General features: G+C 38.2%; 1 protein-coding gene across 24 annotated transcripts in view; it reads left to right on the forward strand.

Moving 5' to 3' along the window:
- The window catches only part of LOC111059847 (3-phosphoinositide-dependent protein kinase 1), a 55,183-nt gene that overhangs the window by 36,597 nt on the left and 3,926 nt on the right, over positions 1-14,660 (forward strand). For 4 of the 24 annotated variants that reach the window (XM_039428219.1, XM_039428223.1, XM_039428234.1 and 1 more), the window contains 6 exons: positions 9,849-10,187; positions 10,637-11,024; positions 12,147-12,312; positions 12,681-12,777; positions 13,135-13,311; positions 14,045-14,260. In XM_039428219.1, coding sequence (XP_039284153.1) covers positions 9,849-10,187; positions 10,637-11,024; positions 12,147-12,312; positions 12,681-12,777; positions 13,135-13,311; positions 14,045-14,260 — 1,383 coding nt within the window. Of the gene's footprint in view, positions 1-7,053; positions 7,447-7,890; positions 8,051-9,216; positions 9,496-9,848; positions 10,188-10,636; positions 11,025-12,134; positions 12,313-12,680; positions 12,778-13,134; positions 13,312-14,044; positions 14,269-14,660 lie in introns of those variants that run through there. The other 20 variants (XM_039428218.1, XM_039428222.1, XM_039428232.1 and 17 more) reach the window with 15 other exon arrangements.

Here is a 14,660-nt window from a genome sequence, read left to right on the forward strand (position 1 = left end):
CAGTTGAATTGTTGTGATTTGAGCTCATCTAGAGAGTATAAAATGTAATTCTACAAGCAGTCGAATTACAGTATCTATTTTGTTTCATCAGTAAACTTTTTTAGGAAAACTTCTTATCACCACAATATTTATCATTCAAATCAAACTCAAAACCCAATCAAACTGAATGAACAACCCGCAATATTTCCTGATGAGTATTCTCAGTCTCAGTTGATATGAAGTTTAGTGTGCTCAGTGTACTGTTGTAAGTTTTGCATTCACTGTTTCTTTGTACATGAATGTAATACTGTTACTGTAGACCAAACTTTGATACATTTTTCAAAAAATTCACAGAAGTATTTAAGAACATTTTTCTTTCAAGACCACAGAAGCTACAAAGTTACCAGTCCCATAATAAAAGGAAAAATAAGTAATGGTACACAGCTAGACTTCAATTGCTCAAGAATATAGTTCTGTCACAATTATCAAAGCAACGCTAGCCTCACTGATGAGGATAAAAAGAAATATGAGCAATATCTCAGGGCAAAACAAATATATAGACAAGAAGTAGATCTAGCTAAACGGGAGGCCAACATTAGTACAATTAACCAAGCCTCTAATAAGTGTAAGGCAGCTTGGAACCTGGTCAAGTCACTGGGTCTGCTTGTCAGAAGGTGAGGCCTAAAGGGCACGCCACACCAAGCTCGCTACCGCGGCGGTAGCGAAGTTTTAAAAATCGCTAGCCATGTATTCAGGTTGAGCGCGCCACACCGAGTTCGCTACCGCGGCGGTAGTACGGCGCACTACCACCTACGACCGCCTGCTAGGCGATTCAACAAAAGTTCGCTGAGAGGTAGTACGGCGGACAAAGCGAGCTCAGTGTGGCGTGCTCAACCTGAATACATGGCAGGCGATTCGAAGAGGTAGTGCAGTGCTGAGTGCTGTAGTCCCGCCCTCCCCCCACTACTAGACTCACTACTCGGAGACTACCGCTAGCGGACGTTTTTCGGTGTGGCGTGCTCAGCCGAGAAAACTACCACCAGCGGTACTACCTCGGCGGTACTGGCGAGCTTGGTGTGGCGAGTCCTTAAAGTCACTGCTAGCTCCGATGAGTTCAACCATTTTCTCATTCAGCAGGTCGAAAGAATAGTGGAGTAGATTCCAGCAAAAAGTGAAGCAGATGAAGACTTCCACGTGCCAGGAAATCACAACACAGTCTTTGATAGGTGGGACCCAGTAAGAGCAGACGATATCATTCTGATGGTAAAGAGTTTCAAAGATAAAAGTACCCAGGATATATATGGTGTGTCAGTTGACCTATTGAAAGCTATTGTTGAGGAAATTGCTCACCCTCTCAGCGTTGTTTTGAACTTTTGCCTAGAAGCAGGCTATTTCCCTTCTGCTCTGAAGCTTGCCAGAACTGTATCTGTCTTCAAGAAGGGAGATCCATCAGACATGGGTAGCTACAGGCCCATCTCAATATTATTCCAGCTCTGGCAAAGATTTTTGAGGTGTGCATGAAGAAGCAGCTGGTTCTCTACTTTGAAGGAAGCGACCTTTTTACAAACGCCCAGCATGGATTCAGGCAGGGAAAGTCAATGGTCACTGTGGTATCGCAGCTAGTTGCTGAGATCCTCAACTCTTTTGAGGTAGGTCACTCAGTCTCTCTTGCTCTGGCGGACTTGAGCAAGGCTTTTGAGTGTGTTTCACTCGATATTCTCCTCAAGAAACTGGCTACTTATGGAGTGCGCGGTTCAGTCCTTGCCACCTTCAGAGCCTACCTTTCTGATAGGAGGCAGGTTCTCACCCTTGATGGAGCAAACTCAGGTCCACTACGGGTTCGTCACGGAGTGCCACAAGGTTCAGTGATTGGTCCTGTTCTGTTCCTGGTAATGATAAATGACCTCGGATTTATGGGCAACATCCTCATGTTTGCTGACGATGCCACTATTTTAGCAAGGGGTAGAGCACCAGACTTGTCCAAGAGGTTGGCAGCGGATATTTTTGAGCAGGCGAAGCAGTGGTTCACCAGCAACGAGCTGATGCTTAATGAAAGCAAAACCCAGGAGACAACATGCCCTCTTGTTCGGGGGCCGCTTGATGATCTCACAGAAGTTAAGCTACTGGGTTTTACACTGGATGCTAATCTTGGCTGGAGTAGCCACATTGATAACATCTGTCGGAAACTAGCCATAGTGATGTACCTACTGAGACGTCTGAAGCCATTAATCTCCAGGAAGCATCTGGTGGAGGTGTTTGCTATGTTTCATTGCCATATCAACTATGGACTTCAGTTATGGGGACATGCTCCAGGCTGTAAAGATGTACTGCTCCAGCAGAACAAAGCTCTAAGGATCCTCGATTCGGCGGGCTTCTTGGACCACTGCCAACTCATCTTTATCAAGCTGAGAATACTCACGTTATACAATCAATATATCTGGCTCTCCCTGTCGCACGCAAGGGATAATTTCCACTTGCTCACAAGAAGAGAAGACAGACACTCCGACACCAGAGAAAAAGCGAAAATAGACATCCCTTTCTACAGGCTGAGAAAGAAGAAGGATTGTTTTCTAATACTAGCCCTGAGGATTTACAACGCTTTACCTGATTTCCAATGAGATAATTCCAATTTCCAATTGAATTGATTCTGATTCATTCAACAAAGGAAAATTATTATTAGCTAATAGCTATTCCTCAACTAAAGTAACTCAACCCTTAAAATTATATGTAATTATAATAATTATTATAATGTTGATGTGATGAGGTTGGATTCGATTTATAATCGTATTGTTACAAGAATCACCACTATCAAAAATGATAACTGATAGATTATAATGTGCGATTATTCTAACAATACCATGCTTCAGTGTCAGTGGTAGAATTTGGTGTAGTCTGTGTTTATTTTCAGAATATTGTGAGTTGAGTAAATAAATCAACAATAACGTGCAATGGAATTTCCAAAGGTGATTAGTTGGACATTATGAGTCTGTTATTTCCATTTAGGGAACACCCAGAAAGGTGCGTGTGAACGTTATTTTTCTGAGGCATGGGAATCACCGAAGACCGAACACCAACACACAGCAGTCGTGCATTGACATTCGGATCGCAGTTCATTCTTGTAATTCACTAGTTCTCCGCAGGAAGGCGCCAGCAATCACAGCAGTTTCAGTGGCGGTTGCGCACGCATCGCATTCTGTCAACCAAACCAGACCTCTCCCGCTCCCCGTTCCGTTCTTCATTTCTGTTCAGTTCACGTTCAGTTCAGCTTCAGTATTGACTGTAGCGTAAATTTGTGTGTGGAGTGATAAGGAAAATATTATAACTGGTTAGTAGTTTGACGGATAATTCTGCAATGGTGGTTAGTAATTCTTCTCTACTTATTTGACTTTTCCTAAAACTTACCATTTTTCTATTGTTCTGATAACAAATAAGGAGAACTTTTCTATTTTATTCATACTTAGTTGCTATAGATTGTAGAACTCTCAATGCCAATTTAGGTCGCTATGCAATTTTTTTCTGACTTCAATAATATTCCTCAGATATTCAATATCAAGCACAATAAAATATTTGTAGAGTACCTACTGTTTTTCCTTTGTTATTTATAACTTCATGACCAAGAATGCGTTTTTCATAAGTTTTTATAATTATTATTCTTTGATTTGAACATGCGTTTGTTTTTGCAAATTGTTCAAACGTTTCACCTGCGGGCTGCACTTTAGTATATGGGCCGCGGAATCCAGCATTGAGACCTATACAGATCGATAGAGGAGATCAATACGAGATCAACCATGTATGACATTGTTGTCGATTTCCAAGGATTAGCTGAAAAAACATGGTGGAAAGTTAAATTTTTTATATCAATTTTTATTTTTAATAATTTTTTTATGGCTAAAATATGTTTAAAACTAGTGCAATCTTATGTAAAATTTGACGAGGAATCCAATGAAACTAATTTCAGGTTCGTAACTTCAGTAGTTTTTGAGATATTGCAAAAATGTGCAGAAAAATGCAAATTTTTGTTTTAAAAAAGGTTAACTTGTTTTCATTATGCTTAATAGGTATTTTTAACTATTGGATTTAGTAGAATGATGAATTCTGAAGAAAAAATGTCCAGTCACTCGATAGCCTAAACTTGAAATTGTTGGAGATATTTGAGAAAAAACATGGCGGAAAGTTCAAAATTTTTATATAAATTTTTATTTTTAATTTTCTATGGCTGAAATATGTTTAAAACTAGTGCAATCTTATGTAAAATTTGACGAGGAATCCAATGAAACTAATTTCAGGTGCGTAACTTTAGTAGTTTTTGAGATATAGCAAAAAATGTGCAGAAAATTGCAATTTTTTTTATTTAAAATAGGTTAACTTGTTTTCATTGTGATTAATAGGTATTTTCAACTATTGGATTTAGTGGAATGATGAATTCTAAAGAAAAAATGTCTAGTCACTCGATAGCCTAACCTAACCTAACCTAACCTAACCTAACCTAACCTAACCTAATCTAACCCAACCTAACCTAACCTAACCCAACCTAACCTAACCTAACCCAAATGTGACTAAACATTTTTTCTTTAGAATTCATCATTCCACTAAATCCACTAATTCAGCCATGTTTTTTCACAAATATTTCCAACAATTTTAAGTTTAGGCTATCGAGGTTAGGTTAGGTTAGGTTAGATTGGGTTAGGTTAGGTTGGGTTAGGTTAGGTTAGGTTGGGTTAGGTTAGGTTAGGTTGGTTAGGTTAGGTTGGGTTACATTAGGTTAGGTTAGGTTTGGTTGGGTTAGGTTAGGTTGGGTTAGATTAGGCTAGGTTAGATTAGGTTAGGTTGGGTTAGGGTTAGGTTAGGTTGGGTTAGGTTAGGTTGGGTTAGATTAGGTTAGGTTAGGTTAGGTTGGTTAGGTTAGGTTGGGTTAGATTAGGCTAGGTTAGATTAGGTTAGGTTGGGTTAGGTTAGGTTAGGTTTGGTTGGGTTAGGTTGAGTTAGATTAGTGGCGTGCTCAACCTGAATACATGGCAGGCGATTCGAAGAGGTAGTGCAGTGCTGAGTGCTGTAGTCCCGCCCTCCCCCCACTACTAGACTCACTACTCGGAGACTACCGCTAGCGGACGTTTTTCGGTGTGGCGTGCTCAGCCGAGAAAACTACCACCAGCGGTACTACCTCGGCGGTACTGGCGAGCTTGGTGTGGCGAGTCCTTAAAGTCACTGCTAGCCCCGATGAGTTCAACCATTTTCTCATTCAGCAGGTCGAAAGAATAGTGGAGTAGATTCCAGCAAAAAGTGAAGCAGATGAAGACTTCCACGTGCCAGGAAATCACAACACAGTCTTTGATAGGTGGGACCCAGTAAGAGCAGACGATATCATTCTGATGGTAAAGAGTTTCAAAGATAAAAGTACCCAGGATATATATGGTGTGTCAGTTGACCTATTGAAAGCTATTGTTGAGGAAATTGCTCACCCTCTCAGCGTTGTTTTGAACTTTTGCCTAGAAGCAGGCTATTTCCCTTCTGCTCTGAAGCTTGCCAGAACTGTATCTGTCTTCAAGAAGGGAGATCCATCAGACATGGGTAGCTACAGGCCCATCTCAATATTATTCCAGCTCTGGCAAAGATTTTTGAGGTGTGCATGAAGAAGCAGCTGGTTCTCTACTTTGAAGGAAGCGACCTTTTTACAAACGCCCAGCATGGATTCAGGCAGGGAAAGTCAATGGTCACTGTGGTATCGCAGCTAGTTGCTGAGATCCTCAACTCTTTTGAGGTAGGTCACTCAGTCTCTCTTGCTCTGGCGGACTTGAGCAAGGCTTTTGAGTGTGTTTCACTCGATATTCTCCTCAAGAAACTGGCTACTTATGGAGTGCGCGGTTCAGTCCTTGCCACCTTCAGAGCCTACCTTTCTGATAGGAGGCAGGTTCTCACCCTTGATGGAGCAAACTCAGGTCCACTACGGGTTCGTCACGGAGTGCCACAAGGTTCAGTGATTGGTCCTGTTCTGTTCCTGGTAATGATAAATGACCTCGGATTTATGGGCAACATCCTCATGTTTGCTGACGATGCCACTATTTTAGCAAGGGGTAGAGCACCAGACTTGTCCAAGAGGTTGGCAGCGGATATTTTTGAGCAGGCGAAGCAGTGGTTCACCAGCAACGAGCTGATGCTTAATGAAAGCAAAACCCAGGAGACAACATGCCCTCTTGTTCGGGGGCCGCTTGATGATCTCACAGAAGTTAAGCTACTGGGTTTTACACTGGATGCTAATCTTGGCTGGAGTAGCCACATTGATAACATCTGTCGGAAACTAGCCATAGTGATGTACCTACTGAGACGTCTGAAGCCATTAATCTCCAGGAAGCATCTGGTGGAGGTGTTTGCTATGTTTCATTGCCATATCAACTATGGACTTCAGTTATGGGGACATGCTCCAGGCTGTAAAGATGTACTGCTCCAGCAGAACAAAGCTCTAAGGATCCTCGATTCGGCGGGCTTCTTGGACCACTGCCAACTCATCTTTATCAAGCTGAGAATACTCACGTTATACAATCAATATATCTGGCTCTCCCTGTCGCACGCAAGGGATAATTTCCACTTGCTCACAAGAAGAGAAGACAGACACTCCGACACCAGAGAAAAAGCGAAAATAGACATCCCTTTCTACAGGCTGAGAAAGAAGAAGGATTGTTTTCTAATACTAGCCCTGAGGATTTACAACGCTTTACCTGATTTCCAATGAGATAATTCCAATTTCCAATTGAATTGATTCTGATTCATTCAACAAAGGAAAATTATTATTAGCTAATAGCTATTCCTCAACTAAAGTAACTCAACCCTTAAAATTATATGTAATTATAATAATTATTATAATGTTGATGTGATGAGGTTGGATTCGATTTATAATCGTATTGTTACAAGAATCACCACTATCAAAAATGATAACTGATAGATTATGATGTGCGATTATTCTAACAATACCATGCTTCAGTGTCAGTGGTAGAATTTGGTGTAGTCTGTGTTTATTTTCAGAATATTGTGAGTTGAGTAAATAAATCAACAATAACGTGCAATGGAATTTCCAAAGGTGATTAGTTGGACATTATGAGTCTGTTATTTCCATTTAGGGAACACCCAGAAAGGTGCGTGTGAACGTTATTTTTCTGAGGCATGGGAATCACCGAAGACCGAACACCAACACACAGCAGTCGTGCATTGACATTCGGATCGCAGTTCATTCTTGTAATTCACTAGTTCTCCGCAGGAAGGCGCCAGCAATCACAGCAGTTTCAGTGGCGGTTGCGCACGCATCGCATTCTGTCAACCAAACCAGACCTCTCCCGCTCCCCGTTCCGTTCTTCATTTCTGTTCAGTTCACGTTCAGTTCAGCTTCAGTATTGACTGTAGCGTAAATTTGTGTGTGGAGTGATAAGGAAAATATTATAACTGGTTAGTAGTTTGACGGATAATTCTGCAATGGTGGTTAGTAATTCTTCTCTACTTATTTGACTTTTCCTAAAACTTACCATTTTTCTATTGTTCTGATAACAAATAAGGAGAACTTTTCTATTTTATTCATACTTAGTTGCTATAGATTGTAGAACTCTCAATGCCAATTTAGGTCGCTATGCAATTTTTTTCTGACTTCAATAATATTCCTCAGATATTCAATATCAAGCACAATAAAATATTTGTAGAGTACCTACTGTTTTTCCTTTGTTATTTATAACTTCATGACCAAGAATGCGTTTTTCATAAGTTTTTATAATTATTATTCTTTGATTTGAACATGCGTTTGTTTTTGCAAATTGTTCAAACGTTTCACCTGCGGATCCGTAACTTACTTATAATAATGATACTGTAGCCGATCTTTCATAGAAACTAATTACTGTAATGCATTTTTCAACTTGTTCTAACAATCAGCTGTTTATTTTACATTGCTTTGGAAAACAATGTTATTTACAAGAAGGTTAAATTCGGTTAAATTTCAATTGATATTTTGATTTGTGGATTTTCTTTTGATATTGTCTAGATTTATTTAACTTTATCGAGTCAATCTTATCTATCGATCGGAGCTATGACATCGGTAAGTGTAATGTAGCCTGTTAATCTAGTAATTCATGCAATAATAATGTTTATCTTGATAGCACTATTTGGGAGTTGCTTGATTATTCCTGATGAAAACACAATAATTAAACTATCTTTTATTTTCTACAATTATATATTAATCCCTAATTTGCTTTTTGAATTCCATTGTGGTCAAGAGATTGAATAGATTCTCTAATGTGTGAAATTCAGTTTCAAAATAATGAATTCTTCCATATAATTACGTTAACTTATTGGATTAAGTCTCTTCTCAACACCTCTTTGTCACGTTCTGTTTTATCTATATTTTTAATCACGTTGATTACAATGTTCGTGTATCTGTAACTAAATATGAACAAAATTACCGTGTCTCATAATTTCGATAATTGCGTGTAATGTTTATATAATTGTTCTATGCTGTTAGTTTGTTAACACTATTATCATTGTGTATGGACATTTTTTCCTTCTTTGACCTCAGATGATCTTAAGGTTAATGTACTTTGTAAACTTTTATCATAGCGACCGTGAAACTATCATAAGAGCAGTCTTTATCATTCAAGGTCGTTTTTTAACTAGCAAATGTATGACGACATTTGTAACTATTCCATTTAAAAATCAATTTATTTTAAGAGTACCTATTATTGGTTCATTTTCAAGTATTTTATTTTAACAGTAGGTATTTCAAAGTTTTTTGAATGATCGAGTAAGAATGATTTCTGATTTTGGATATGTATTGTTTTAAAAACTTATTTATTTGAATAAGTTGTAAATGCTCATCTTCCTTAAGTGATTATTTTTATTAGGTCTTCATCTTGATTAATATTTTCAAATTGTAACCGGGTATTTAGTTTTTCAATGAAGTTGTAAGCCACCCATATAAAGCTCATTGGATTGTCTTGTCAACTTTTATGTTTATTAGTCCATGGTTATTATTTTTTTTAAGTACGTAATTTATATACCTCTGCCACCTTTTCTTAAGACGTCATTATCATTTAGCACCTTACGTCACCTTCAAGTTTATCATCATAGGAATTAACTTAGTTGGCGCCGAAGTTATGTACAAATATTGACGTCATATGAATGTCACGTAATGAAGTCTATCTGAAGAATTATTGTGCAAAAGGTGGTGTGGGTGTTGTGGGAGAATGGTCGGGGGAGTGCTAGTGTTGCGATTGGCAGTTGAGCTGTTAGCTGCGTGGCGCGAATATCTACAGATGATAGCCTACTAGATTACGTAATAGGCGGTTACAGTTCTAGGTATTTGCTTTGTGGCTTGGCGCTGAGTTTGAACGTCATATCCACTGCTCTTGTTATTATCACCTGCCGGATTTGTATCATTCGCCCTTTAGCTCTTTCAGTAGTCGAAAGCAGGTTGAGTTATACAATAGTGTATAGTGAGAATACCGTATTCTGTTCGAAGATAGGCTAGTGATGGTAAACTCGGAGGTTCGTAGTTTTTGTGAAAAGTATTTTAATATATTCGATTACAGAACAGGTACTCTACATGAGCCCAAATGTGATACGTTTAATTTATTTGAGACAAACACATAGCGCTTATATTCAGCACACAAGACAAATTTTCAAAGACATTACAAAAGCGATGCACACGACAGTAGGCTACAGATCAAGAATGTCATCAATTGTAAGAGCAGGAGCCTTCAACTACAAAATGCAATCTACAATTTTATAATGAATGTTTACTGTATAATGTTCAATCACTGTTTAAATTCAATTTGTCAATAACGTAGTGTAATGATTATAAAATTTTTAACGTGTTTTTGTTTGTTGTTTTGCTTCAGAGAGCGCCAGCCCCGCCAGTGCCCGTGTCGTCAGTGAACACGGCAGTGATGTCGCCGGTGACAGTGGCAGCCGCAGCGGCACCGGCCGCACGGTCGCAATCGCATGCGGCGTGCCCCAGTCACACAGCTGCGCCGCAGTCGCTTGCCGCATGCCCCAGTCGCACCTCTGTGCCGCAGTCGCATGCCACATGCCCCAAGGTGAATGGCGCCAGTCAACAACACACGCCTGCCAAGAAGACGCCGCGCGACTTCATCTTCGGAAAGGTGATCGGCGAGGGCAGCTTCTCAACCGTCTACATTGCCAAAGACATCCACAATCGCAAGGAGCTCGCCATCAAGGTAATTAGCATTGTACACTCCACTCATGTCAAACATATTTCCATTGCAACAATGTCTGGTTTAATAGCAAAGTCTATTATATCTAAAAATACTAGAAAAAACCACCACAAGTAAAACAATATATAATCTCTAGTTTTCTTAATGAAAAGAAAATCATGAGATAAAGTGACTCGTTTTCAATCAAATTACTAACATCCTAAACTTTCATTATCATTGAATGCTTTCTAACTGTGTTCACATTTGAGAGATGAAGAGAAATAATCCTTGACGGATAAAAACTAATATGAATGACGTTATAAAGTAAGAATGTTAGTAGAAATTTCAAGGATGATCAGTTTTAAAAATGGATATCCTTTAGAATATTTCTTCTCGACGTCTGCATAGAAGGTTGAATCCACACATAGAAAGTTTATTAAATTAATAAATGAATGTATATTTTGTTGTGGTAGGTGTGTGACAAACGTCACATTCTGCGCGAACACAAGGAGGAGTACATCAAGCGAGAGAAGGACGTGCTGAACATGGTTAGCAACAGTGGCGCGCCGTTTTTCGTGAAGCTGTTCGCGACATTCCAGGACGCGACACGCCTCTACTTTGTGCTGACCTACGCCAAACACGGCGAGCTGCTGCCGCACATCAACCGGGTCGGCTCGTTCGACATGGCCTCCTCGCGGTTCTACGCGGCCGAGATCCTCGTCGCCTTGGAGCACCTCAAGCGCCTCAACATCGTGCATCGCGACCTCAAACCGGAGAACATCCTGCTTGACGAGAACATGCACATACTCATCACCGACTTTGGATCCTCCAAAATTATGACCGACCACAATGATACCAATGGTTAGTAACCCTTCCTAAATCAGTATAGAAAGTTATTGTTATTTTTAGTTGCTTTCCTCATCGGAAGTTATCGGTCACCTACAACTAAACATTTCCATTCGACAAAACATTCTTATGAACAGAGTTGTTCATATAAAGATTATGGTTTCTTGGTCCATTCCGAAATGAATTGCATTAACCTACTAACACTGCCATTTGAACACTGAAAAAAAATCAAATCAAAACCTTGAAAACTTAGGTTAGTAAGTCATCTCATTCCTTCCTAAATGAGTTTACATTCTATTCGTAGTAGAGTGTATTATCCAAACATCGTCACGACAACAAATAAAAAAATCATTCTATTATGTTGTCAGCATATAAACAACAAACTAATTCGACATTTAGACACCGACATTCGGTTAATTATTTGATGAAATAGACGGTGGATATACCCGGTTGTACAAGAGCCTGTTCAATTTTTATTAAATTTGATTAAATTCTACGAAAAACAATTAGAAAAGGGGTTTCTGAGAAGGCTTCTCTGATAGGTTCTCGTGATTTTTTATATTTTTTTTATTTTATTTTTTACGGTTTTCGAATGGGCAGTGTTTAGTAGGTTGATATATTGCAATTCGGAATGGATAAAAAAATATAACCAATCATCATATTTAACAACCAATCAAAATATAAACAACGTTGTTCATCAGCAATTTTTGTCACTGATGGAAATGATGTTGTAGTTGAAGAAGTTTCCTATGAAGAAAGGAACTCAAAATACCAATATCCTGAACAACCTTTGTACAGTGAGAATAGTTTGTTTATGTTAGTTGATAATCAGTCTACATCTACTATTAATAACTGTCTAGATGAGTCAGGCTAGAAACTGGATGTAGTAATTATTTATGACGCATCAATCAAATATTAACAAATGCAAATACGCCTTTCCAATACTATTGTATTACATTTGTACTTAATTCCCAGTTATCACTGCTAGTATTGTTAGTATCAATGCGATTACAATAGTAAGATTCTTGTTAATGATTACATAACAAACTGAAATAGAAATGAGTTAGAAATTCAATATTCGGCATAAATATTGTTAATCATATGAATGTAAATTATAAAAAGTAGTTTTTGGTGCAGATGAAGACGACAGATCTAGAGCGAGGAAGAACAGCTTTGTTGGGACAGCACAGTACGTTTCTCCAGAGCTTCTGACCGCCAAAACCGCCTCCGCCAGCTCCGATCTGTGGGCTCTCGGCTGCATCATCTACCAAATGGTCTATGGTCTACCTCCATTCCGATCAGGGTAATTGTTATTCCATTATCAATCTTATTTTTAGAGTATTTGAAGATAATAAAATACGGCAATTGGAAAAAATGACTTTATACGGTCTGTTCATTCTCAGCTCGTTTTCAATATGGGCTTTGAAATTGTAGAAACGTGGCTAGGGATTTTGAATACTAATATTACTTCAACAACACAGTTTTTAAATTATCGTGATCTAAATTTGCTGTTATCATGATTCAAAGCAGTTATCGCTAGTATTGTACCACTTCTGGATTAACATTCATCTAAGTAGACTTGTACTGTATTGGCAAATAGTACCAAAACTATTGTTTTATTTAGTTGATGATCTGCTTTCAACGTCTAACCCAGTTTTCCTATTGTTGCAGGAGTGAATTCCTAATTTTCAAACAGATAATGAACCTAAACTACGAATTCCCTGATGGATTCTGCCCTGTCGCTAAGGATCTTATTGAAAAACTGTTGGTGAGTCTACTTCAATTTTCAAACTACAAAACTACGGTTTTCTTATTAAGTCGAATATATGTTGATACTATTTAGGTTCTTAAATTGAGATTGCCTCTATAACGTAAAGAACCTAGTAAAACCTAAACCAAATTGTTTGAAGTGATTCTATGGAAGGACAAACAGTCCGTATAGCTTATATTAGAAGGACAAACAAGTTTTAATAGTTCATTATATATGCCAAATTAACAAATCTCTTATAATTTTATCAAATTTATCAAAAAAAAAAAAAAAACACAATCGCGAACAAGCTAGTGTAGAGCATAACATAACCTTTATTAAATATATGTATCAATGTTTATTGTTTGATATTTACAGGTTCTGGAGCCAAGCCAGAGGTTAGGAGCGTCAGACGAAGTTGGTTACCCATCAATCAGACAGCACAATTTCTTCCAAGGTATTGAGTTTGACACACTGCAGAACCAGACTCCTCCACTCATCTACCCCTACCACTCGAGTACGTCAGATAATCACGATCTCCGAAGCCAATATAGGGTGAGTTCTACAACATTATTATAAATACTCATTCGTAACAACGTTTTTATAAATTGAAATAACTCAGTTTCAATGACTGTAATTTATAATACGGTATTACAGTTCTCGTGTGCTTTTTTAACGAAAGAGTTTTTCTTCAGTTATTATTGTTATATATGTATATTTTTATAAAGCTTTTAATTTTTTTGTTTTGATTCAAAGTAACGCATAATGTAGAGAATTTCTTATTGAAAACACGAGTTCATACCTTCGAAAAGTGGTCATTGTTTTCACAGTTGGTGTGAATATGCACATACCTTCACGCCAAGTCGAAACATCTTCATGTCCCCGTCACTCAGTATTTATCCACTAAAAATAATGGTTCAATTACCTTCAACCTTTTTCAATCAAAGCTTCCAACTCATATTTTATATAAATATTCATTCCACCAATCGCCTAACTATTACTATAATTGATAATTAATACTACTATCTAACAATGCATTTGCAGCAGCTCGAATCTGTTGCTTCACAATAGACACAATTCTCAGAAGTAAAGGTTATAATTTATTTGAACCGCCAATTGAAAAGGATATCAATTCAATTTTGGAAATTGCCTTTATCAAAGTCTTTAGTGATGTTTAGCGTCTTGTAGGCTACTTGAAGTTTCTATAGCAGTGCTAGGCACTTGTTCTAATTCTCGTTTCCACAATATTGTTTTTTCGATTTGAACGTTGAGAGTTTTGGTGCTTCAGGTGCCAGACAACCTGGAGCCAGGCCTGGATGACAAGCAGATGACGCGGCTGCTGGGGTTGGAGCTGCACGAGTCGCCCAAGAAGCAGTCGCTGCTGACCGGCCTCTCCGCCGACGAGGTCAGTCGCCGCCTCAAGCAGCAGGAGGCCACCAACCAATTCCACCGATTTGTCGACGGCAACCTCATACTCAAGCAGGGCTTGGTCGACAAGAAAAAGGTATGCAGGTATGGATTCATTGTATATTATTAGAAAATTGAATCACAATTGATTCTATATTACAGAAAAAAAGTCGTGGCTCCATTATAACTGTATCAGTTTTCCTAAGAATTTGAAATTATTTATCACAATCAAAATGTGCCCCTTGATGACGTGATCAGTTTTCTTATTATTCTAGAAATTCACTCATGTGAATCTTACATGTCAAGTTTATTTTGAATTTTTTTCTAGTTTTATGTTCTACTTGATCTGGTTCGAAGCTTTATCTAAAACTGAGAAATATATATGAGCATTATGATGAATCTCATTATGAAAATGTAGCCTTTATGTTTAATAAAATGAGCGAAATAGAATTATAATTCATTTTTGCAATAAAAGACAAAATAAATGAAACATAATC

Source organism: Nilaparvata lugens, chromosome 5 (assembly GCF_014356525.2).
Source record: "Nilaparvata lugens isolate BPH chromosome 5, ASM1435652v1, whole genome shotgun sequence".
NCBI classification, from domain to species: domain Eukaryota; kingdom Metazoa; phylum Arthropoda; class Insecta; order Hemiptera; family Delphacidae; genus Nilaparvata; species Nilaparvata lugens.